General features: G+C 40.9%; 1 protein-coding gene across 9 annotated transcripts in view; it reads right to left on the reverse strand.

Moving 5' to 3' along the window:
* ATP8B (ATPase phospholipid transporting 8B) overlaps positions 1-26,473 on the reverse strand; it is a 123,667-nt gene that overhangs the window by 10,649 nt on the left and 86,545 nt on the right. For 3 of the 9 annotated variants that reach the window (XM_025302008.1, XM_025302003.1, XM_025302001.1), the window contains exons 1-3: positions 6,163-7,813; positions 1,160-1,218; positions 789-1,001 (exon numbers count right to left, since the gene is read on the reverse strand). In XM_025302008.1, the coding sequence (XP_025157793.1) occupies positions 789-1,001; positions 1,160-1,218; positions 6,163-6,907 (1,017 nt within the window). In that variant the 5' untranslated portion in view covers positions 6,908-7,813. Of the gene's footprint in view, positions 1-788; positions 1,002-1,159; positions 1,219-6,162; positions 7,814-14,483; positions 15,161-26,473 lie in introns of those variants that run through there. The other 6 variants (XM_025302006.1, XM_025302005.1, XM_011152160.3 and 3 more) reach the window with 4 other exon arrangements.

Raw genomic sequence — 26,473 nt, forward strand, 5'->3', positions numbered from 1 at the left:
ATTGCAAAAAAGCGATTAAAAAGAATTTAATTTCTTAAAAAATATTTAAAATTAGAAGCTCAGAATGTTACTAAATATTCTTCACACGTCAAGATACAATGTATATTTCCTCCAAAATTTTTCACAGACTTGATTTTTTCTTAATAAACAAATTACTTAAATGAATCTTACAAATCTGATATGGAATTCGTAATTAACGATTTGAAAAATCTTTATATTGTGCATCTCATTTACTTCATGTACTTTATGATTTTTATATCCAACTATTCATTTTTAATTATTTAAATAAAGTTTAAAAAAGAAGTGATTTCTAAAAAAAAATTTAATTTTTTGGAGAATATTTAAGATTAGAGATTGAAAATTTTACTGAATATGTTTCATATATCGGAGTATAATATATATTTTATTTCAGAATTTCTCATACGCACCATATTTCTTTTATAAGTAAGCAAAATAGTTTAGTAAACTTCATAAATTTGACTCAAAATTCATAATCAACGAGAAACCTTTGTATCGCGTATCTGCTTTATATTTATACAAACTTACACTAATTTACCTCTATACGCCAACCATATTGGATCTGCTATTTTGAATTTTTTAAATCTGACTTCAGATTTGTAATCAGAGAGCCAAAAAGCATAGAAATGCCAGATTTTGCAGGAATCTGTCAGATAGAAAAAAAAGTATGCCACTCAAAGGATTAATACAGAGAAGAGAGATCTTTTGGTTTTTGTGTTTTCGTAAAAAGTAAGAAAAAAATGAGGACGCACCAATTACGAGATACTTACAAAGTCGTCATAGGCATCTTTGACGGCAGTGAGCGTGAGTACCCCTATAAGCGGTATTGCTGTGGTGATAGGGGTTAAGGAGGATATGGCGGGGATCATCTGAAGCACCAACAGGCATAGGAAGTAAAAGTTGGCGAGCCGCTGAAATTGCTCGAACAAATTTAACGGTAGGAACGTCAGAACCGAATACTTGGACGTCTTGATATAATTATTCTGCAAAAGAACAAAAAAACGCTCGAGAGACTCGTCTCTTGTACGACATATCTATCTTACGATAGTTGCTTCGACCGGCTTCAATTTTTTTTTTTTCTCGAAGCACTTAGCTCCCTTGCGCGGCGAATTAATAAGACAGAGAAAAATTGTCCACCTACCGCATAATTAAACTGTGAGTTGTACTCCCGATTGTTGGCGCGAATCCGCCTCTCTGTTTCTGCAAAGATAATGCGATGAATAAGACATTTATCGCGCGCGTCTATACACTTATAAGAACATAAAACAACGTCATCAACGCGTCATCAATGATTCTCATCTCAAATCATGCCTGTGATACAGGCATACTTTCGCCATCCATACCGTATCTCGGAAAGGGAGGAAGGGATTATCACGACAAACTATTTCGACGAGGAAGACGATGCTTCTCGGCACGATTTCGTGCACGAGAACGAAATGATTTCAGTCGTCCATTAGCTCCGCGTTACGTATAGGTAAGCACAGCCGTGAAACGGAAGACCTACAATGCTCGCGCTATGACCGTTGATCTTTTTCGCAGTTAATCGTTCTTATAGTCAAGTGCATTGCTTTACACCGGCTTGTTATATGCCTACTGCGGCAGTTCCATGTAACTGGATAAACTATTAATCGTCATGCCAAGTGTGACATAAACTCGACGGGATACCGCTGGGCGTACTATACCACCACTACTACTGTTATTACTAAACTACTACTCTACTGTTATTACCGCTATACTACCACTACCACCACGAAAAACGATGGAATCGATCTTATGACATAGCGGGCACACATCTTCCCGTCTCATGTTCGCGGGAGTACGCGTGTTATATTACTGTTTTATTTAAGGATTTTAACAAGTCACCCACAAGGGTGCTCACAAGCGGGGTGCGCGCGCGACCTTGATACTCGTGGAAACGACACGAGCCGCTGAAACTTGCATCAAAACCGGTAACACCGATCGCCATGGCCGTTGCGTAACTTTCGTACGCTTATTGTTTCCGACAACTCCGTCGCAAAGTGTGGCGCACAAGCACGAACAGGGCGCGTGGCGACGAAAACGAGACGCGCGAGCGAGCGAGCACGTGGCCAGCGCCAAGTCATGACTGTATACAAGATGTTCCGTAAGTCGAGGTCAATCGCTCGAGAGATGAATGGGAAACCACAAACAAGAAAGAAAGTTGATACAAACATAGGTCCAAAAATGCGTTGTTTTCGAGTTATCGCCATTTTTATGTTAAAATTTGAAATTGCTTTGCTTTCGAATTTTTTTGGTTTTGGAATTTCGATGGTTTTTATGAGTTTCAAAACACAACTAAAGTCAAATAAAAGTTGCGGGCTGCTTTAGCATTACCCAGAATGCACCGCGTGGAGGTACAGCCCGCTTAGCAGCCCTTGGCAGAATCAGGACCCCACAGTTCGTCACTTCTGTGGTATTTAGTGACTCCAAACCCTCTCTGTCGTGTGTGTGTGTGTGTGTGTGTGTGTGTGTGTGTGTGTGTGAACGTAAAAATTATATGAGGTGTTCGAAAACAAAGCTTGTACAATAACACTGTGGTATTTACCACAGGAGTGACGAACTGTGGGGTCCTGATCTCTGCCAAGGGCTGCTAAGCGGACTGTACCTCCACGCGGTGCATCCTGGGTAGTGCTAAAGCAGCCCGCAACTTTTATTTGACTTTAGTTGTGTTTTGAAACTCATAAAAACCATCGAAATTCCAAAACCAAAAAAATTCGAAAGCAAAGCAATTTCAAATTTTAACATAAAAATGGCGATAACTCGAAAACAACGCATTTTTGGACCTATGTTTGTATCAACTTTCTTTCTTGTTTGTGATTCCCCATTCATCTCTCGAGCGATTGACCTCGACTTACGGAACACCCTGTATATCAAGGAGGAAGCTTGGCGCTCAGTCTTCCCAAAATAAGAGGCACCGAATAGAGTAGAAAAGTTATAAAGTAACGCTTGATCACGTAATAAAACGGAGGAGCCTCCTCCGCGAGCACGAGGCGAAATTTCGTATTAGACGGGAAGCCAAATATACACGTGCGCATGTGTCTCATATATCCCCGAGTATCAACGTCGCACGTCGATCGTTCGCGCTAGCACACTGAATCGTAAATTATCGCGAGCTTATTCCGCGAAAGAGCGCCGCTGAATCAACACATCAATCGTCCCCGCGTTACGTCTGTCTTTATACAGCGCGGCTCCGACTGATGCGTACCGATGCCATGGGGACGACCGCGCTTAACCCTGTAGCTGTTAATGGCGGGGATGTAGTTCCGAAAAGATCCGACCTCTGGTTTCCATGAAATCTGCTAAAATTGTACCGAATACACCCAAAATAACATATCTAGAAGGTTTTTCGACGCAAAATGAAAATTAACTTTGATATTACTGATTAATGAATTTATTAATTTCCATACCATACCATATCTAACCTAACATAACCTAACCTAACCTTTTTTTTTATGACCCAGGAGAAACCCCTCATGGGTACCCTCGACCCCGGGGGGATCGAGAGTTATGTCGGACTCGCACTGACTAAAACTCCTGGGGGGTACCCTCTTCGGGGGCAGCGATGGCGGCTGTGCGTACTAATCGCTTTATTCCTTGCACTAAACATAACCTAATCTGACCCTGACCAAAGCAGGTTTCGTTTTTATTATTTGCATGTTGCTTTATATCTTACAGAAAGGGGGAGCCTTACTCCTCTACCTTCCGATTCTCCTTCTGATTCCCTAGATCTGCATCGGCCGTTTGTGAAGATGCTAAAGGACCCACGTGAGACCGCGGCGCATATATAGGGTGAAGAAAAAGTTATTAGCCTAATATTTTTTGAGATGATGTTTTTAAGAAAAACTTGATTACTTTCTCAATATTTAACTTACGATATCTCGTTAACTATTTGTCGGAAGAAAAAGTGGTACTAGACTCTTTTGCCCTATTTGGTCTCAAAAATATATTGTTACAATAGCGCCCTGACTTTTGTTAATTTGATGATTTTGAAATTTCCAAAAATCAGTAAGTTAACAAAAGTCAGGGCGCTATTGTAACAATATATTCTTGAGACGAAATAGAACAAAAATGTCTAGTACCACTTTTTCTTTCGACAGATGGTTAGCAAGATATCGTAAGTTAGTAGTAGTAGTTAGTAGATATCGTTAAATATTGAAAAAAATTAGTTTTCTTTAAATATTTCAAAAAATAAAAAAATGTTTCAGATAAAAGTTGTTCAAATTAATTGGTAGAAAAAGACGCCGTAATAAAAAATTGAAGTTCCCATTTAAGAAAAATAATGATCAGCGAATATCTCGAAAGTGATGCCATTTGTAAAATGATATGTTTCATGTCCCTCTTGAAATCATACATCATTTTGTTCGAAACATTTTTTTCTAAAATGCTTGGTTTTCGAGATATTTCACTGTTCTGGTACTTTTTCCTCACCCTGTATGTGTCGCTGCATATCGTCGGTGTGACAAATTTCCTAACCTAACTAATACTCCAATTTATTTGCGAATATTTCGTTTTACAATAGAAAACGACGATTTTTGCAGATAGAAAAGTTGTTTGTCTTTCAAAAGCGCGTTGATTAAACCTAGTTTCATCGAAATCAGAGATGAAGAGAGCTAAACTATATAACTACCACAAAAAAACATTATTTTGTAACAGTATCATAGCTAATTTTCAATTGCGTCAAAAAAACTTTCTAAATATGTTATTTTGGGACTATTTGGAACAATTTTATCAACTTTCATAAAAATCGGAAGTTGGAGCTTTTCGGAACCATAGCCAGTGACGGAAATACTTGTGGGAAGAAAAGTGGCTCAAACTGTTGATGATAGAAATATCCGCGCATTCCCCTCCCCCCCCAAAAGATAATATTTATAACATTGGCGATTGAAGCAGGATACTATATTTGCATGTTTTTATGAAATTACAAAATTGAAAATGGCGGATCTAAAATAGCAGAGCAAAAATTTAAAAAAATCGTTTGGTTCAATTTTCAGTGGATTTAAATTCAGCGAGCTCAAAAACAAAAATATACAGAGTATTAAAAAAAAAAGGAATAAGACTTTAAGGACAGACAGTACTCACAAAATGGAAGAGAAAGTCCTAATAAACATGAGCCGAGAAATTAATGAACAATTATTTATTTTAATTGAAGCAAGTGACTTACTCGCTTCAAGTGTTTTTGTATTCTCTGATGTAATCTGTCTATGTCATTTATCAGTAACGAAAGTATCATGTTTTAACGGAATTCCTAGAAAAGTGTCTCTTCGCTCTTGCTCGGAATGTAAGCGAACATCCATTTTCTTCCTATTTGCACAGGCGCTTCACCAAACAAATTGTTAGTCACATATCTTTATGGACGGTGAACAGTTGCAGAGAGCTATCGTAGTTTTCACAGTGCGGCAAGAATGACACCGTATTCAGCGGCGACGCCAAAGGTAGGCCTGAGTGGACCCTGGCCCACCCTTTGGCCCACCATAAAGTTTTAGAAAATTTTAACATGTGCTGTCCAAGTTTTCAGCTTTTTTATATGAAGTTATTTTTATAATTAAAATTCTACAATTAATTTTAAATCTATCTTCATAGTTAATTTCTCCTAGAGACAAAAATTAATTATATAATATATAATATAATATAGCCCGTCCTTATAAAAGCTGGCCCACCTATGGCCCACCCGCATAAATAATTCTGGCGCCGCCTATGACCGTATTACTCTAATAAAAAAATGGCAGGAATGCATTTCATGTATAGCCGTGCACCAGAAGCGGATAAGCCGCTCGTTTTAATTAAAATAAATAATTGTTTATAACTTCAACAATATTCATTTTTTGACCCATGTTCATTAGGACTATTTCCCTCTTTATACAAAATATTGTCTGAGTACTATCTAATCTTAAGGTCTTGAATCCTTCTTTTAAACATCATATAGTATCCTTTTTTCCAACTGCTCCGTAATATTCTTTCTTTCTCAGAATGCGCGGATTTGGGCTACCTTTCTTTCCGCGAACATTTCCGCCACTAACAACAGCTAAAAGGTTGACCCTCCGTGCGGGAGGAACCTTGACTCAAGGCAGCAGCGCGACTTTCCAGGGAGAAGGTAAGGAAAAACTAGCGGAGCTCGTGAGAACTCACCGCTGGAGAAGAAGGACGTGCTACGACCGATGCACTCAGTGGGGGGCGGCGAATTCGGCGGCACCGACGAGGAGGACGAGGCGGCGGTAGCGGAGCGATACCTGGTGCCCTTCCAGATCACCAGCTTGCCCAACACCGTGAGCAGGGACTCGCGCAGGGTATTGTGACGACTACCGCCGCCTAGGCTGCTTGACGAGTCTCTTTTGGAGCACTCGCCCACTGCCTCGACTTCGTCGGACGACGAAGCAAGGGTCAGCACCGCGTGCGACCGCTGCTGACCACCCCCGCCGGCCGTCACCTCCAGCTGCGGCTGCTGCAGCTGTAACTGCCTGCTACGCGTTTTCCGCCGCTTCTTCCGCTTCCTGCGGCTACCGCCGTTTCCGCAGCTGCTACCACCGCCGCCGCCGCCACCGCCGCCGCCGTCGCCGCCGCCGCCACCACCGTCGTCGTCGTCCTCGGCTTCTTGGTTCGAGCATCTGCGGCCATCCTCGCTGCTCCTCAACGCACACGTCGTCGTCGTGGTCACCGTCGCAGTCGTCGGTGTGCTCGTGGTCGTGACGCCACGACGCGCGGCATCCCCTGACTCGGCGGCGGCCTCGTCGCAGTCCTTCACCTTACGGTCGCGCGATATCAACGCCCACGTTATCGGACACGGTACGTCAAAGGACAGGTAGGAACGATCGGTCGAGGACACGCCGTTTGGCATGGCAGATGCGCTTTTTTCGTGTCTATCGTTCATAATCATGGTAGAAGCGACGATTGAAAGCCGCCGTGACGCGGGTCTTCCGTGAGAGAAGGATCGGGTGGGTAGGAGGAAGAGGTCGAGAAGGAGTGCAGGAGTACAGCCGTAGCCGAGAATTAACGTCGACGGTGATGATCCCGTCCTCTGGGCTAACGTAGAGGCTCCGCGGGAGCCGCCGACAAATTATGAACGCGCGAACTTACGCCGAAGAAGGGAGAAGTCGACTTCAAATTGGCCGAATGATGTATGCGGTTGGATCGGAACAACGATTCTACCCTCTGCCGGGCTGTATAGCAGGTCTGTTAGCCACAGGCGCCCGGCAACTATTCATTTTAATACTTTCTCCCAGTGGAAAATAGAGTTAAAATAGAGGCGATGCCGTCTACCTCCGCAGATCTTGTTTGTCGGCGCCGTTTAAAAATAAATCGGCCACTTTAGGAAGCCCCGCGACTCCGGCGTCATCCTGCGCGACGCCGTATATTCCCACCAGCAGTGTGATCGTGTCAACGCGAGAATCTCGCTCCCGTATAAAGAATATGCCAAGTGGGGCCCCGAGCTACTTCCATTAACCGCTTAGCTGTTGGACGATAAAAAGCTCGTGCTCAAAGTGATGATCTTGTGACAATGGGGTTAATTTTAAATTATAAACAAAATTCTCTTTGGGGATTTGTATTGGGTCGCCAAGTCTGAATCTCAGGTCAAAATTTCAGAATTCAAAATGGCAATTCAATATGGCAGACCGAGTGTCCAAAAACTCGTTCAATTCTCATAAAAATGTTTATTCAAGATTTCCCGAAACCGCCATTTTTAACTCGTGAATTTTTATCTTAAATTTCGAATCAGCGGTATCAAGAACCTTTAAATTCTGATTTTCATGCGAATCGAGCAATTTCTCGAATTTTCGCTCCGTTGTATTAGGTTCACCATTTTAAATTTTACTTCAGATTTGAGTTAATTTTAAATTATAAACAAGATTCTCCCTAGGGATTTGTATTAGGTCGCTAAGTCTGAATTTCAGGTCAAAATTTCAAAATTTCAAACGGCAAATTTAATACGGCAGATCAAGCGTCTAAAAACTCGTTCGGTTCTTATAAAAATTTTTATTCAGGATTTCTCGAAACCGCCATTTTGAATTCGTGACTTTTTATCTTAAAATTTCAAATCAGCGGTATCAAGAACCTTTGAATTCTGATTTCTGTGCAAATCGAATGGTTTTTCAAATTTTCGCTCAGCTGCATTAGATCCGCCATTTTGAATTTCACTTCGAATTTTAATTCAATGACGTCAAAAACGTTTTTTTTTTTTAATACGTGGATATCATCAACAGCTGTCATCAACAGCTAAGGGATTAATTCAATCATTGACGCTACACACACATAACACACACACACACATACACACGCACGCACAATATACACAGAACGGGACGTAGGTGAGGCCTTATCACAAACAGGCGCGATAATGAGCTCGGTAAAAAATTCACTCGACTTTGCATATGCGTGCGCCTCAATTACGAAATAACCGCGCGTTCCCGCGATATATTTACTCTTCGTGTACGTTGACATCGATTGTGCGCACCGAGTGTACTACTTCCTGGCGCGATTTATCCATGTAGGCTGCGCAAAATAAAAACAAATAAAAAAAAAACCAGCACCCTTCCCGAAGATCGCGCGTGCTCTAGAAAGCGCGTGAAAAGCAACGGCGCGTATGCGTATAGATCGTGCGGCATGCGGGCGTGAAAACGTGTCACGGACAAAGCAAATGGAGACTTTTCCGGTACTCGCGATAAAGCTTCAGCATGTCGATGGACGTAAAGTTGAACGTCTATAGGAGTTTTATTGGATTATAAGCCGCGACGACCGTAGTGCCGCATTTGATTTCTCTCTCTGCCCCTCTCTCTTTCTCTCTCTCTTTTTTCTCTCTCTCTCTCTCTCTCTCTCTCTCTCTCTCTCCCTCCTCGGATGACGCGCGCGCGAGAAAGTATATAACAAAGTCTACGCTGATGAGTGGACTGCGATACACGCACGTGGAGTGGCGGATATATCAAAGTGGACCATTCGAATATAAACAAGAGTCGCGAGAGGACAAACGCGAGAGAGGTATTTGCCATCGTGTGTGCGCGAGATTTTTGCACTCAGCGCAGTTTTCTCTCGACATCCGGATGAGCCGAATTATGCTTATCTTCGGACGTTGTTATTCGTTTTCTCTAAATAGTGTTTTGTCCTCGTTAACGTAGACCGTTATTGTATGTTTTGCATTATATGATGTTTAAAAAAGGGTTCAGGACTTCAAGGGTAGATAGTACTTACGGAGGAAACGGAGGAAAAAGATGCTGATAAACATGGGCTGGAAAATTATTAAATATTCTCAAAATTATGGACAATTATTTATCTGAATTAAAGCAAGCGACTCACTCGCTTCTGGTGCATACATGAAATGCATTCCTCTGCATTTCTTGATTAAAGTAATAGGTGTCATTCTTATACTATGAAAACTTTGTGATAGCCCTTTCCAACTGTTCACCGTTCAAAGTATGTATATAAATGGAAAGAAAATAAATGTTCGTTTCTATTTCGAGCGAGAGCGAAGAGACGTTTTTTTATAGATTTCTTTGAAGCATGATACTCTCTTATAAATGATACATAAACAAATTATATCTGAGAAAACACCATACCAGAAATGAGTAAATAACTTGCTTTAATTAAAATACATAATTGTTTATAGGTCCAACAATATTAACTTTTCGACCCGTATTTATTAGAACCTTTTTTCTCCACTTTATAAGTCCTATCTGCCCTTAAACTCTTGAACCCTTTTTTTAGACACCCTGTATATGAAATTTTCGTTTGCAGTTTTTTGAAATATTCACAAATGTGTCTTCGTATTTCCACTCGTATTCCAACTGAAAATGTGTGTGTACGGAGCTTGCTTGACCAAATTGTACGAAGATTCGACTATCTGGCTCAAAATTGCTCCGATTTGCTTTTGCAAGCTGGTTTCAAGCTACACGCGATGGCATTCCACGTGCAACGAGATTGAACTTGCCTCCATAAGGAAGAGTATATAGGAAAGTGTTCTCTGTCACCGATATCAGGAGAAATCGAAGCTTTACAATGTAAAGCGATGTAAAGAGAGAGAAGGCAGAGACAGAAAGTTATCGGGGATCACGGAAGTTGCGTACTGGGAATCGAACGCGGACCTTCCCGCTTGCCGGGCGACTGTTCTACCAACTGAGCTACTCATAGCTTCCACGAAACGATACGTCTCTTTCATCCTCTTAGTGACGATCTTAATTGTTAAGAGTGTAATTTCCTTCGCAACTTAAATGTCCACAGGAATTGCATTCGAAAGTTATACAGGGTTATATAAAAAGTATCGGGACGGCGAAATATCTCGAAAACTGAGCATTTTAGAAAAAAATGTTTCAGACGACAGTTGTATCGTTTCAAGGACATAAAACAAAAAATTATATCAATTTATTTACAGATGGCGGCACTTTCGACATATTCATTGATCATTACTTTTCTTCAATGGAAATCTCAATTTTTTATTACATCATCTTTTTCTATCAATTAATTAACTTATGGACCTTTGGAAATTTCAAAATAATCAAATTGATAAAAGTCAGAGCGTTATTGTAACAATATATTTTTGCGACCAAATAGAGCAAACAGTCTGGTACCACTTTTTCTTCCGACAAATAGTTAGCGAGATATCGTAAATTAAATATTGAAAAAGTTATCAAGTTTTCCTTAAACATTTCAAAAAATATTAGACAAATAAAAAAAATGTTTCAGACAAAAGTTGTTGAGATTAATTGATAGAAAAAGATAATATAATAAAAAACTAGGATTTCTACTTAAGAAAAGTAATGATCAGTGAATATCTCGAAAGTGGCGTCATCTGTAAACAAAATGATACAATTGTTTTATAATAGTTATCTTGCACGCTGTCATTAAAATTTGAAACTTTACAATTTTTGTCTGAAACATTTTTTTCTGAAATGCTTAATTTTCGAAATATTTCACTGTCCCGGTACTTTTTATACACTCTGTATATTGCGGAGATTCATATCACGTACAATTATCGCGTTGTCTTTTGTAAAAATCTGCGGATACGCGCGATTAACCCCTCGTGATTAACTCATTGTGTGACAATAGCAAGTATATTGACCATCTTGTTCTCTTTCATTTTTACGATATTTTTTGCAGTTCAATGAAAATGAATATAATCTCCCATTTTTCTGATATATTAATACTTACTTTAGATGTTTCCCATGGTTTTATCCAATTGTTCATTTCTAGTTATTTATAAATAAGTGAAGTTGAAAAAAAATTTTTTTTTATTTAATTTCTTGGAAAGTATTGAAGATTAGAGACTGAGAATTTTACTGAATATCTTTCATGTTAACATATTAAAATATAATACATATTTCTTTTCAGATTTTTTCGCATGCTAAATTTCTTTTTTATAAATTACTTGAATGAATTTGGTAAATTTGATATAAGATTCATAATTAACAATTTGAGTTAACAATTGAAATTTTGATATCGTGTATTTGATTTATATTACTTATTTTTCATGTTTCCTATGGCTTTCACATCCAATTCACTTTCACATCCAGTTCATTTTTAATTATTTATAAAGAAATAAAGATGAAAAGCGGTTTTTAAAGATTTAATTTCTTGTAAAATATTCAAGGTTAGAGACTGAAAAATTTACTGAATATTCTTCACATGACGTACAACATATATTTTTTCCAGAATTTTTTTCATACGAGACTTTCTTTTATAAACAAGTTACTCGAATGAATTTTGTAATCTGACATAAAACTCGTAATTAACGTCGAAAAAAATCCTTATTTCGTGTATTTGATTTACATTTATTCAGACTTATACAAATTTACTTTATACGACAGTCATGTTGAATTTGCCACTTTGAATTTTTGAAATTTTTGAATTTTCAGATTTGTGATCGGCGATTCAGAAAACAGAAATGCGAGATTCCACGGAGATGCGTGAGGTAAAGAAAAGTATGCCACACCAAGGGTTAAGATACTTGGAGCGGTTATATCGGTCCGTTACGAAGCTAATCAATTATTGCGCCGCATCGATTGAAAGCACGTACTTGCGCTTGTCGACAAATGTGAACGGCCTGACTGTCCAATATGAATAACACGTGACAGGGATGTGAAATGTGGATGAGGATGGAAATGCGTCCGCGTTACGAAATTGAAATACCTCAAAAGATCTGTGTTTCTGCTCAGTAATGGCTCGACTCGCGCTGACAAAGTCACGTTCAAAGCGCATTACTTGTCAAACGGCACGCGGGCCAGTGAACGGAAGTCCATTGCATGGTATCGAGAGAGAGTTGCGTAACTCTTTAGCCTTGGCGTTGTGCAGTCGGGAAAACAAATTACCCCTCCGGCGAATACTATTGTATCATCGATCACTTGGCACCGGCTGAAATTAAAATCTCCTACGCGCGTCTCACTAGCATGAAGAGGGTCGAATGAATCTTTTCTACGCGTACGTGCATGTTTCCAGTGTCATTGCAAAATTGCAACAACCTGCATATCTTGACAACGAAAACTTGACAGATTCTCCTTGTTGTTTTTGAGAAGAATGTCACTTGCTTCTATCGGAAATCATGCTTAACTTTTTACCATACTTCTTTTTCCTTTTACTGTATTGTGTAACCAACTGTTGTAACTACGCGATTACACTTAGTGATGTAATCGCTATTATACGCTGAGAGAGATCATGTAATCACGATGTTATGTTCGCAACAACGCAAATTTTAATGACAGTGTGCAAGATAACTATCCTCGCAGACACCATCGTGCCTCTCCTACGCAGTGGAGAAGACTGTTGAGTAACGAGAGAAACATTCGTCCAAATCCTCACATGATTCGCATAAAATTGCAGAAGGGAAGATATTAGGTCATTAAGTATGAAATGTCCGATTTACTTAAGTACTAAGTTCGACAGTTGATATCTTTGACATTTCACTTTTACAGGTTCTTGATTGTTCTGTTGTTGTGAAGGTACATCATCTCTACTCTTTCAAGCACATGTTTTGGTTTGTGATTATCTTTCGAATTGTCTTTGTTACAGCAATTTTTGTGTAACCATGGATAAGCTAAAAATTCGTGTAATTTTCGAATATGAGTTCCATCGTGGAATGCAGCGCAAACAACTTGAGATATCAACGAAGTGTTTTGTGAAGATGTGGCTAACGCACAGTACGTCGATGATTGGAGAAGTTTCATTCTGGCGATTTTAATCTTGAAAATGAGCCACTTGGGCGATCCGAGACCAAGGTGGATAATGATGAGCTAAAAGCTGTAGTGGAAGCGGATACATCTCAAACTACGCGTGAATTAGCAGCAAGGTTTTACGTTACTATTCCAACAATGGATTTGGATCACTTGAAACAAATCGGCAAGGTAAAGAAGCTGGATAGATGGGTTCCGTATGAATTAAACGAACGTCAGAAGAGAAATCGTCTCGAAGTTTGCCTTTCTTTACTATCACGGCATAAAGGCGAACCATTTTTACATCATGTTATTACATGCGATGATGGATTCTTTTCGACAATCGCAAGCGCAATGGTTGGATATAGATGAAGTGCCGAAACACAGTCCGAAACCGAATATTAACAAAAGAAAGCTAATGGTGTCTGTTTGGTGGTCCAACGCTGATATTGTCCACTACAGCTTCATGAAACCTGGTCAATCGATTACAGCGGATGTCTGCTGTAAGCAACTGGACGAAATGATGAGAATGCTTGCGATTAAAGCAGCCGAGATTGGTCAATCGAGACAGGCCAATCCTCTTGCAAAACAACGCTCGACCACATGTCGCACAAACAACATTGCTCAAACTATAAGAGCTGGACTTGGAAATTCTCCGTCACTCACTGTGTTCACCAGACCTTGCATCAACTGATTACCACTTCTTCCAGGCACTGGACCACTTCTTGCAAGGAAAAATATTTAATTCTCAAGAAGCTGTGGAAAACGCCTGCCGCGATTTCATCGTCACTCGCTCTTCAGGCTTCTTCGCTGCTGCTATGAATAAGCTATCATTAAGACGACAGAACTGTGTCGATAGTTTAGACGCATACTTTGATTAGTTTTACTATTTCTGGTTTGAGATATAATAAACCAAACCTTTGATTCGAAATCGGACATTTCACTAATGACTTAATGACTTAATACAAGATCCCGCTGACTCGTCAGAACCGTGAAGTTATTTCAGAACAGAAAGAACAGAAAGGGCAGAATCCCGATGTGGATTTCCGCGGTACGTTCGAGCGAGTATTCCGGCGCGGCCTCGCGCACATATGATATAACCGGAGGAACTTGAGAAAACAGCAAGAGGTCAAGCAATCATTCCGTCCAGATTGTGACACAGCCGCGAATTCGAACGTCGCGCGCCGGCGACCGCCTCGACGCGAGGGCGAGTCGCCGGCCTCCCGGCGCGCGACATTTCCTCACTGACGGAGGAGATACCGGCGAGTCATCCGCCCGCGAGACTTCCGTTCGTCGCGTCCTCGAGAGGGGCTGAGGACTCACCTCGAAGACCTCGAGTTCCAGCGTGTCGACCTCGACGCTCATCGTCTATCCTACGCAAACTATAAACCCTCTATAAGGCCAACCTCTTCTGCCACGTGGCACCTGAGCCGCGCCGGCGGCGAGACGACCTCGTCTCTCCCGCGCGCTGCGCCTCTTACATAGTTCCACCTGGGGCCCACCACCGTCTCGTCCTTGCGGATCATCGCGGGACCGCATTAGTCCGCCAGCTGGCACCTCACGATCCTAATTCCGCTGCCGGCCGCCGCACCACCACCGTTTCCACTCGACTGCCTCTCGTTCCGGCGACCCTGTTGTCGTCCGATCGACATTCTCCCAGCACCACGGTTCCACCACCAGCCACTCGACACTCCGCGACGCATACGCGTTTCTTCTCTCTTTCTGTCTCTCCACCTCCGTCTCTCCCTCTCTCGCCCTTTGTTTCCTGCTCACTCGGTAGAGCGCGACTGTCCGTCCTCGCGAGGAAGCTTCAGAGAATCCCGCCGAGGCTGCTGCCCGGCTCTTCGTGAACGACGCGGAAATTTCGACTCGCGCAAATCTCGACCGCTTCCGAGACGAGAGACCTTTTCGCTGTAACGACGTCTCGGAGGAGCATCTCAGCTTCTCACACTTCTCCTCCTGGACGCGGCTCGCTGCGCGGCCTGTGTGCACGAGCGCCTCTGCAAGTAAACCGACGACCGTTTTCATAGAGACCGTGCGCGCGGTGGGAGATCTGAATGAAGATCGGGTTATTCGCGACACGACTCGCGACGTATACCGGCCGTCGTCCCTTGTGGTCTGTCGCTGGAGATATTCGATGTGGGGCTGTAACTAGAGGCCTGCTCCGAAATCGCTCTCGGAAACTTTGGTTTTAGAAGGGTAGGTTGGTAGGCTTTAAACTAAACTAGACACATTCCATTTCCTTATCTAACATTACAAGCTAACACCAAGTTTGTAAACAGAAATAGTACATAGCAGCGACCGATCCAAGCGTGACCGATTGATCAGTTACGGAACGTATCTATATTAGTTTAAGGCCTGCGCCATCCTTGTAACTAGAAACAAAGTTCCCGAAACCGACTTCGGAATAGGCCTTAGAGAGGGATAGAGTGTACATTTTGGGGCTAAATGGAGTAGAGTTTGTCAACGATTGATCAAACTGTTATTTCCTTGGAATTAATAATAATATGCTCACTTCGTGAGCGGCAATATACGCGTTTTGGTATTGCCAGTTGATAAAAATCAAGTCGCAAATTGCGTGTTTTTATTTGTCGCACAGCCTTGGGACTGTAAGATCTAATTCAGGATCGCGACACGTTGCCACGTGCGGGAAAAAAAAGGAACGACATACTATTATTATTATCGTCATCACTCTCTTTACGTGCAGTTACATGCGGTTTATTCACGGTTAGAAGAGTTATCTAACTCGCTTTTCTGTTATCGAGGATGCAGAGGAAAACCGCGCAGAAGAAAAGATATCCCACTCAGATTGTGGAATACTCTTATCCAAGACCCACTGCTATTTTAATTCCTAGCCATCCGCTTGGAAACACGGCGCTGTGTTAACTCTGATGTAAAACCCTACGATGGCGAAAACAATAAATCAAGCTCCTGCTTCGTGACAAATATTGGATCGCCCGAAAAGTAACTCCGGTTTTTTTTCAAATAGATGGTGTTGGTACTTTTTAAGCAGTTAACCGCATTCTAAACCAGAAAATTATTTTACATTTTTACAACGCACATTTCAAGCTTCATTTGAAAAAAAGTTGCTTTGTCAAGTTGGTTTTGTTTGGCGTCGCGTCAAAAATGGAAAATCAACTTGAGCATTTTCGTCACATTTTGCTTTTTTATTACAGTAAAGGCAAAAATGCAGCGCGAGCAGAAGAAAATTGTGTGCCGTGTATGGAGAGGATGTATTGACTGAACGCCAGAATTGGAAAGTGTCAGAATTGGTTTTCGAAATTTCGTTCTGGGAATTTCGACCTGAAAGATGCACCACGTTCTGGAAGGCCAGCCGAGGTTGATAAAGACCAAATAAAGGTATTGATGGACGCAAATCGTCACTTAACAACACAAGAAATTGCTAAGAGATTGAATTTATCGAATTCGACCGTGCATGAACATTTGAAACAACTTGGTTTCGATTCCAAGCTCGATATTTGGGTTCCACACATTCTTAAAGAAAGATATTTGATTCGTCGATATTACCATTTGCAATTTGCTGTTGAAACGTGAAAAAGACGATCCATTTCTGCGACTCATAATTGGAGATAAAAAATGGATTGTGTACAACAATATTAAACGCAAAAGATCATGGAGCGGACGTGATAAACCAGCTCAAAGCACATCGAAAGCTGATATTCGTCAAAAGAAGGCGATGCTGTCTGGTGGGATTGGAAAGGAATGGTTTTTTTTGAGCTGTTACCAAACAACCAAACGATTGATTTGAATGTGTATTGTCATCAATTGGACAAATTGAATAAATCCATCAAGCAGAGGAGACCAGAATTGACGAACAGAAAAGGTGTTGTGTTTCATGATGACAGCGCCAGACACATACAAGTTTCATGACTCGCCAGAAACTGTTGGCGCTTGAATGGGATTTGCTATCGCATCCACCATATTCACCTGATCTGACCACCACTTGATCATCACTTGTTTCGATCATTGCAAAATTCTTTTGGATGATAAAAATTTCGATTCAAATGGAGATGTTAGAGACCACTTAATTCAATTTTTTGCCAACAACGACTAGAAGTTCTACGAGCGTGGAATCATGTTATTACCTCAAAGATGATAAAAGATGTTAGAACAAAATGGCCAATGCTTAACAGAATAATTTCCTTTCTATTAAAAACATCTTCTTTCTATTAAAATTCGTCGCTATTAAGATTCGTCGAAATCGTCTTTCGATTTCATGCAAAGAACCGAAATTATTTTCCGAATAATCCAATAAATAATGCGAAGTGTATCTGCAAAAATGCCTTGCTGCATCAAAGTGGCGCGTTTGTCGGATCTAACGAATCACGCATCTGCGAATGAGGAAGCGGGAGACACGTCGTCTGAGGTATTATAAATAAGCCAATAAATTTGTCAGTGGACCGTAAAGATAACGAATGGACAGAATAGACGGAATAGAGACAAATTACACGAATCGTATAGCCACTTAAAAATGTAGACACCGCGCCGCCGCCCGCATCTGACACGCACACATGCATCGTTCACCGGACTATTCTTGGCCTCCTAAGTAGACGTTTTCCGTCCTCGAAAACATGTCATAGAAAAAGATTGCAGCAACGCACACTTATCCACCCACGTGTACGCTAACTACCGCTCTAGTGTGCCCGGTAGAGACACCGGAGACATCGTCCAATTTGCAACAGGCGAACGCCGTCGTATCCTGTTTTCCCGTCTCACTGATAGCAGATAGAAGTCAGCTGTGCCATCGGTATTTATGCATAAATAATAATTGGTCGCTCGAAAGCGGCGCATTCGTTCCGCTTCCAGGCCAGAATGACCTATCGGTCGGGTAATAAAACGGCACAATTGTGCATCGCGAAATGCAGCTGCACTTCCGGCCCGCTTAAGCATCTCGATTAATGGAATGGCGTGAAAAACGAGAAGTTTGAGACTCGTCGCATTCTTCGGCGGAGAAAAAGAGTGACATTTCACGGTGGAACGTCAGGATGGAACAAAGAGCCGAGAAAAGCGACTGTTCATTAGCGATTCGTTGAGATATGACATATTTCAGGAAGCTATCTAACCTCTGCCAGAAAACACAAGGTCACGCTCATCGACATACACGTAATTTACTCGAGCAACGAAAGCAATTATTAATACGCATCCTAGGCTTCGCGTGAAGCATCTGTTGTCTGTCAGTTCTTTCATCACTATGGAGCGCTATAGTAACCGCCATATGTTAAAACTTGCAGCCGAGGTCGCCCTATGTAACATTCCCAGATTTTGTCGTATTCAGATTTCAATGGACAACGAACTAATGTGTACAAATATAATTTATGTAAATTACGTATCACGCCGTTTGCACCGGTACAAGTTGGAATTTATGTAAATGATATGCGCGAACCGGTGGAATTTATAAATTCCATTCGAGTCGCAAGTCCTGAGCGAGATGTTGGGTTGTCCTTCTGAAAGCGCCCATGCTGCGGTTTAGCTCAAACTTTGTAAATATTGGTTCTTTTCAGGTAATAAAAAAGTACATTGGAAAGTACATTTTTGACGAATCAGAAGATCCTGGGTTCAAGTGAGAGGAATATACGCATATACGTATAAGACAATCTCGAATTTGAGTAAAGAAGGTAAATTAGGTTAGATAGGTTAGGATTTTGAGTGATTAGTACTTTCGAGATTTGTTCTGTTTGTTCAGTTCCATTATAACAAGATTAAAATACAGATATCTTCTAAATTATTTGTTTAAAAAGAAACTCCAATACCTTTCATACAAAATTAAACGGTCCTTCAGTTTTCAGCATAAAAAGTATCTTTAGATTTAAATACCCATTCTCGTTGAAAACAATTAAGTTGATCTTGGAATTATCTTGAAAACCGTCTCCTAAAAATATTTCTGTAGCGTAAACTTTTGTCTCCATTCAGGTACTGTAACCTTTGTTTAAAATAATTTTCTTTAGAATATTCTTGGAAATAAAAATTCGCAACCTTTTACTTTGTTCATCCCGTTTGTCAAAGTCAGGGTGTATCGCTTAATATAATATAATTACTAAAAAACTAGTTTAACATTCGAGTCGCCACATTTCTTTTTGGGATACTAATTTCTTATCTAAAGAGAGCCTTATTTTACAAAGTTTGAGCTAAATCGGAACATGGGCATTTCCGGAAGTTTCGCCATATGTTGTCGAGTTGCCGTCGAGGAAACGCTCTACGCGAGCGTGTGTGTGTATGTGTGTGTGTGTGTGTACACGCGGGCGAATAGATCCTTCGAGAGCAGCTTTCAACACGCGCTTCGCCGTCCTTGATCCCGCGTACTAGAGTGATGTCATCGTTCGCCCAAGCCGCCTCTGTTCTCGTCTGGCAGGCGAAAATATCCGGGCTTCCTCTCCCGAAATAATGGCGAACGAGGCCCCTTGCGAGAACGCGCGCGCTATCCGAGCCGAGAGACTCCCAAGGATTTCGATGTCGACGCCGAACCTATCCGTTCCGATCGCTCGAAACGCGGTATTATTCTAGAAGAAGACTGTTATATAAGATATAACGGTGCTCAACCGGGATACTATTTCGCACCGCGAGGCTATCGATGGAAATAGCATCGTTCAATTTTCGCGCATGATAGTCACGTGACGATAACATAACCTCATGGAGCCATCTCGTGCGGCAAGGAGGGTCAATATAAGGTTGTTTTTCTGCTCCCATAGGATTTTCAAAAAACAATTTTTTTTGTATTGTATCATCATTAGGAATGTTAAAATTAACCAACTAATAACGATCACCTATTTATTATCGGCAATTATATGTCAGGAGTAATAAAAAATTAATTCTCTTTCACTATGAGCTGTATTCACCTTCACTTCGGAAACGACACACGTTGCAGTCTAAAATGACGCTAATACGATGGCAGAGAAACATAATGAGCGAAAATATTCTATCAGTCCACTTATCAACCATGAAAAGGGCTTATATACCATACAGTACCTAATCTAAGACCTATAATTAATTAATTGACTTTATGGGTCGAGTTTTCTCACCTAATGGTTATTTTTAACATTCTTAATAAAATAAAAAAAAAATTGTTCTTTAGAAATCCTGTGAAAGCAGAAAAACGCTCTTCCGATTCTCTCGACCTCTCATCGAATCAATTGTCTATTCGAACCTCGCCTAAATTTTGATACTTAACAGGAGACTCCTAGATATGATTTACGAGCAAGTACTAATTGTTGTACAAATAACGACGTCGGTACGTCGAGATCAATACTGTCTTGAAGAACGGAGCTGGTTAAGAGGGAGCTCACGGGTTTTCTTGCTCGCGCTTACCGAGGCGACCGATTTTCTCAGAAGTACGTAGCTAGCCGTCAGTTAGTTTTCCTACGTCGCTCGCGGAGAGATCGCACACAATCAACCACGGTGCTAAGTATAGAGCGCCGGTTATACGCGAATACGGATGTGGATACGTTCGTCGTAATTAGCAGCGGATCTTCTGGCTCGCTATGACGCTCGGAAGTCTGTAACAGAGGCTTTCACGAGCTCGTCTGGATTCCGTCTGGAAGCGCGGCAGCTCGCAGTTTTCAACGATAATGGCACCGCGCGGTACTCCATTTCCGCTGCTAAGTGCGTTAGCATGACTCTCTTTCTCTCCCTCTCCCTCCTCTCTCTCTCTCTCTCTCTCTCTCTTTCTCTCTCTCTCTCTCTTCGTCGCTATAGCGGAGGAACGCTGTTATCACACTAGCCTAATTGCTATGGTGAAATTTTTCCCTGCTTTCGATCAGCACTTAAACGTTACTTCCGCGCGCAGGCCCGTCTGAAATTGATTTTGTTATCTCAATAATTGATCACTTGACCAATTATTGAGATAAGTGACGAAGAACCTACCTCTATCCATTTCTCCAATATTACAAAATTAATAGCTAAAACCAAGTTTGTAAACAAAAATAGTACACGGCCGTGAACACCCAAGAGTGATCAGCTGATCGATCACGGAACGTATCCAAATTAGTTTCAGGCCTACTAACCTTATGACTAAAACCAAAGTTTCCAACACCAATTTCGGAACAAGTGCAACTCTTTTTTTCATCTGGGTTGGGAAAGTTATTTTGTAAAGGTATCTAGTTACAGTTACACTTTTTTTTTTCACTAAAAAAGTAACTATTATACAGTTACAAGTTACCTTCAAAATTAAATTAATCTTCAAAAATAACATGTTACAGTTATAGTTATTTGGAAAGTAACGAATCGTTATTTTTCAATTACTTTTTACAATAATTGTGCTATTATTTTAAATTTCGTAATTGTTCGTAATAAATTCCTACAATTTTATATAAAAGTAGTTTGTCGATTATCATATTCATATTGTATATAATTTTTACAAATTAGATTCATTAATTTAAATAAGCAATTTATATTTATTCTTTAAGACTATAACAATTATAAGAAAGTGAATGAATTTGATGAGGATAATAAATACTAAAACTATTAAAAACAATCTTAACATCAATAATTAAACTTTTTCACTAAAAAATATATTAATATTTTATAAATAAAGATTTATACTTATATGTTTCCTTAAATTTGCAGTTGAAGTTCTACTTGCGTGAATAATTTTTTTGCCAGCGTATATTTTGCAGAGAAATGCCCAATTGTTCTCGTTTCCACATTTTTGCTGTTACTCGAATATTTCTGTATATGCTAGCCATGGTATTTTACTATCTTTCTCCGAAGATTGAGATTTTTTATCCATTACTTGAATTTTTTATATAACTGAAACTACGCAGCGTACTTCACGTTGAACGCAGGTGTTATGTTAACAAATAAGGACTGGCGACGCGTGACGGAAATGTCCAATAGGCGTACAATTTTTTTAAAGAAATACAGATTGCGTCCGGAGAGGAGACTATCAGTTTTATCCTTGTTTTACATCTAATGAACGATAAAGACAGATGACGTAATAACGCACGTTTTCCAAATGCTGCCAGAATAACTGTATATTTATTGGATATCAAGCATCGCACGTCGCGTTATCGTACTGATCTGCCAGAAACTCAAGTTTCAAATATATAAAGTAACTATTAAAATAACTATTAAATTAGTTACTAGTTATCACAAACAAATGTAACTAAGTTAAAACAGTTACAAATACAGATGAACAACGGAACTAAATTAAGTTATAGTTACCAAAAAAAAAATAGCTGTAACTCTAACTTCCTCACAAATAACGAGTTACTTCCCAATCCTGCTTTTTATCCGGCCTCATAGAGCCGCTGGTCGGCGGAAATGGTAAAAAATATTAGAGACTAAGAAATATTAGAGACCAAGCAAAAGAAATAACTGTTACTTTGCCGACAATTGCGCGATAATAATTTTCCGGCGGGAAAGCTGCGATTAGAGTACAGTTCAACGAGATTCCACCGACCCCTCGATCTCTTCTTCGGCTGCAAGCGGAGCTAGACAGGAACTTCCGGCGTCCACTACGAACCACTACCACTAGCCTGCATCACATATGTGCGCACGAAAACAAAAGTTCAGCCCGGCCGAAATGCGAGAGCGATGAAAAGAGAAAAGAGAAAGTTCGGGGATCGCGCGTGTGCAATCTCGAGGCTGTCAGCTCGCGCGACCGAAATACATACATCCATTTATTTTTTTTTCTCGCGCGCGTCACGAATTTATTAGCCGCCTCAAAGAGAATTTTAGCGCAAGGTGGCTTGCTGCCTCACCGGCGGTGCTTCCCGTCCCGGCGGTTTAATCGTAAAATAACGTCGGGTTCTGCCGTCGAAATTTCCTCGATGGCTCGAAACTCGATGAGAATCGAGTTACGCTCGCTACGCTCCCTCCCCCCCCGCCCCACCCTTTCTCTCCCTCCCTGGCGCGCGCGCACTACAAAGGAAACCGCGGCGGTTTCATATCGTGCGTTGTAACTCGCGATATCGCGTCTCAATGACGAAACGTCGGATATAGCCGATACCGATACGTAGATGCAGCTCTCAAAATAAATGTAGCATGCAGGCTCTTCCCCCCTTCCCCTCCTCCTTCCTCTTTCTTATCGCCAGCATCATCGGACGCATCATCGCGCACGCGGTACTTTCCAGCATCCGCAATGCGTTGTGCAACTCCGCTGCTGTCGGTCTTTTCGCAGAAACCGCGACTATTTTTGGAACATTCAGCACGGTTCTCGGGTGAGATATCACCCGCGATTTGGAAGGCACCGATGAGACAGCCTAAGGGCATACCCAAGCGCACTCATCGTCTCAATCTTGTCGTGGGGTTGTCAGGTGTCCTTCTCTGGGAAGGATTGCCCCTTCTAGTCAAAATTTGAAACTTTCACGTCCTACCAAGGACGCCTGTTTACGCTCTCCTACCGCATCGAAGTTCTTTTTTTGCTTGTCAGACGTGTCAGACGCCATAGTGATTTATCATATTCGTTACTTTTATCGATGATATTCGGTACTTGGCCAAAAGTTCATCGGATTTTAAAATATATTTATTTAAACAATAATAAAAAACCATATATATTCCTTTGATATCGAAATCTGATATCGAAATCTGTCACCGCTGCCACTTCTCTCAGGTAATTGTCTGATCTCGGGTCTAAAAAGCGATACATTCTTTAAAGCAATGAAATTACCGACCGATTTTCGGACTTTCTCGGTATTAGCAAATCGGAGAAGCCGTGTTGCGTTGACCTGAATAAATGAAAATCAGATGGGGCAATATCTGGCGAGTAAGAGTTTAGTTCCGCAGCGGTCTTTTTTTGATTAAATCAAAAAAGCGTACAGTGATGTAGATGCACTTTATTGGATCGCATTTTTGCCTACAATAAAAGTGAGGTTACGTCATCACTTGAGATGCCGTGGATAAATTTCAAAGTTATGAGTAAGTATATTCCTAAGTTTGTAAAGCTCCGTAAAAAAGCGAAACTGTCAACTCGCAGTAACTTCTACTGATTTGCAATCCGACAAACTCTTGCAAACACCTAATAGTCAAAGTTTAAAAAAATGGGTTTAGGATCTTAAGAGCAGATGGTACTCACGAAATGACGGAAAAACGTGAAAATATGGTCCTGGCAAATATGGGTCAAACAGTTAATATTGTCGGACTTATGAACAATTACTTATTGTAATTAAAGCTTATCCTCTAATGTAATTTGTTTATGTCATTTATCGGAAGAGTTTCATGCTTTAAAGCAATCCCTAAAAAGAAGTCTCTTTGCTCTTGCTCGGAATGTAAATAAACGTCCATTTTTTTCCCATTTATATAAACGCTTTAACAGATAATTATTAGTTACATATCTTCGTGAACAGTTGCAAAGAGAATTATCACAAAGTTTTCACTGTACGACAAGAATGACATCGTTTTGCTCTAATCAAAAAGTGGCTGAAATGCATTTCATGTATGGCCGTGCAGCAGAAGCGAACAAATCATTTGTTTAATTAAAATAAGTAATTGTTTATAACTCCGACAATAATAATTTTTCGACCCATGTATATCAGGACTTTTCTTCCTCCATTTTGCAAGTATTATCTGCCCTTAAGATCCCTTCTTAAATAAAACTCCATAAAAAAGCGAAATAGTCAATTCGCAAAAACTCCCACTATTTGCAATCCGACGAATTTCTGCAAGCATCTATCTAATATACAGGATATTAAAGAAGAAAAAGGTTTAAAACTCTAAAGGCAGACAGCACTCACAAAATGGACCTTTTTCTAAACACCTTGCACATTATATATATATATATATGAATATAAACGTGTATGAAACGCGCAGCATTTACGGTTGTAAATTCATGTTGGAAAAAATGACAGACGCTTTCCACCCGACGATCTTATTTTTTTTCGCCCATCAGAATTTCCGTCCGTCCTTCCCTGTCATTTTGTGAGTATTATTTACCCTTAAGTTCCTTTTTTGAATAAAATTCGGCAAAAAAGCGAAATAGTCAATTCGCAAAAATTCCAACATTTGCAATCCGACGAATTTCTGCAAGCATCTAATATACAGAATATTAAAGAAGAAAAAAGTTTAAGACTCTAAGGGCAGATAGCATTCACAAAATGGACCTTTTTTTCGACACCATGTATACATATAAACTACGTGTATGAAACGCGCAGCATTCACGGTTGAAAATTCACGTTGGAAAAAATGACAGACGCTTTCCACCCGACGATCTTATTTTTTTTCGCCCATCAGAATTCCCGTCCGTCCTTCCCTGTCATCTTGTGAGTATTATTTGCCCTTAAGGTCCTTTTTTGAATAAAATTCGGTAAGAAGGCAAAACTGTCAACTCGCAAAAATTCCTACTATTTGCAATCAGACGAATTTTTGCAAACACCCAATATACAGGATATTAAAAAAGAAAAAGGTTTAAGACTCTAAGGGCAGATAGCACTCACAAAATGGGCCTTTCTTCGAACACCTTGTACACATATAAAATATGTGTATGAAACGCGCAATATTCGCGGTTGAAAATTCACATTGGAAAATATGACAGGCACTTTCCACCCGAAGACTTAATTTTTTTTTCGCCCATCAAACTTTCCGCCCGTCCTCCGCTACCAACTTATAGACCCTACTCCAACCCGGGGTGAGTCGTCGCTCGCGCGACGAATTTCTCCTCCTCGGCCGTTAGCGCGCGCGCACGCAACGTTTACAACAGCAGCAGCAGCATCAATTCCACGAGACCCCGTTACGCAACTCTACGTCGGCGTCGTATCGTAGAATGCGGTTTCGCCAGCGGAGGTCGGCGGAACGGAGCACTCGGAGGAGGAACTCACGAGCACGACGTCGGCAGCGGCGGCGGCGGCGGCGGCGATTCTACCTGTCTTACAGCTTTTTGCACCTACATGGTAACGGCGATGTGTATTCGATAATTGGCACTCGACCAGGGCGCCCCGTCATTCGTTTCAATTATCCGGTTTTGTTGGTGACGCCAGCAACTCCCACATGTGCCACGATATTGATAATGAGTCGCGCGGCGTTTTTTCTCCTTCTCCTCGTCCTGCGCTCGCCTCTGCTCATCTCCGACTCACGACGACGACGACAACAACGACGCGCGGTCGCGTTGTAATGAGGAACGCTGCAATCGTGCTGCTTGCGTATGTCGAGGTGATGCAACGCGAATCCATTTGGACGTACGATTATTCCGGGCCACACGCAAATATCTCTAGAATTTCGAGAGAACGCGGTTTAGCGCAGCGAAATCTATTATTAATTTTCATGGTCAAGGACACGAGTGTCGTCTCCGTGTATTTTTGTTCTCTTTTCTTCTTTCTTTTGGTTGTTCATTTAATTCGGTCCGTTGGTTTGTTCAGTTCCCGGCT

Source organism: Harpegnathos saltator, unplaced genomic scaffold (assembly GCF_003227715.2).
Source record: "Harpegnathos saltator strain DR-91 unplaced genomic scaffold, Hsal_v8.6 scaffold462, whole genome shotgun sequence".
Classification (NCBI taxonomy): Eukaryota; Metazoa; Arthropoda; class Insecta; order Hymenoptera; family Formicidae; genus Harpegnathos; species Harpegnathos saltator.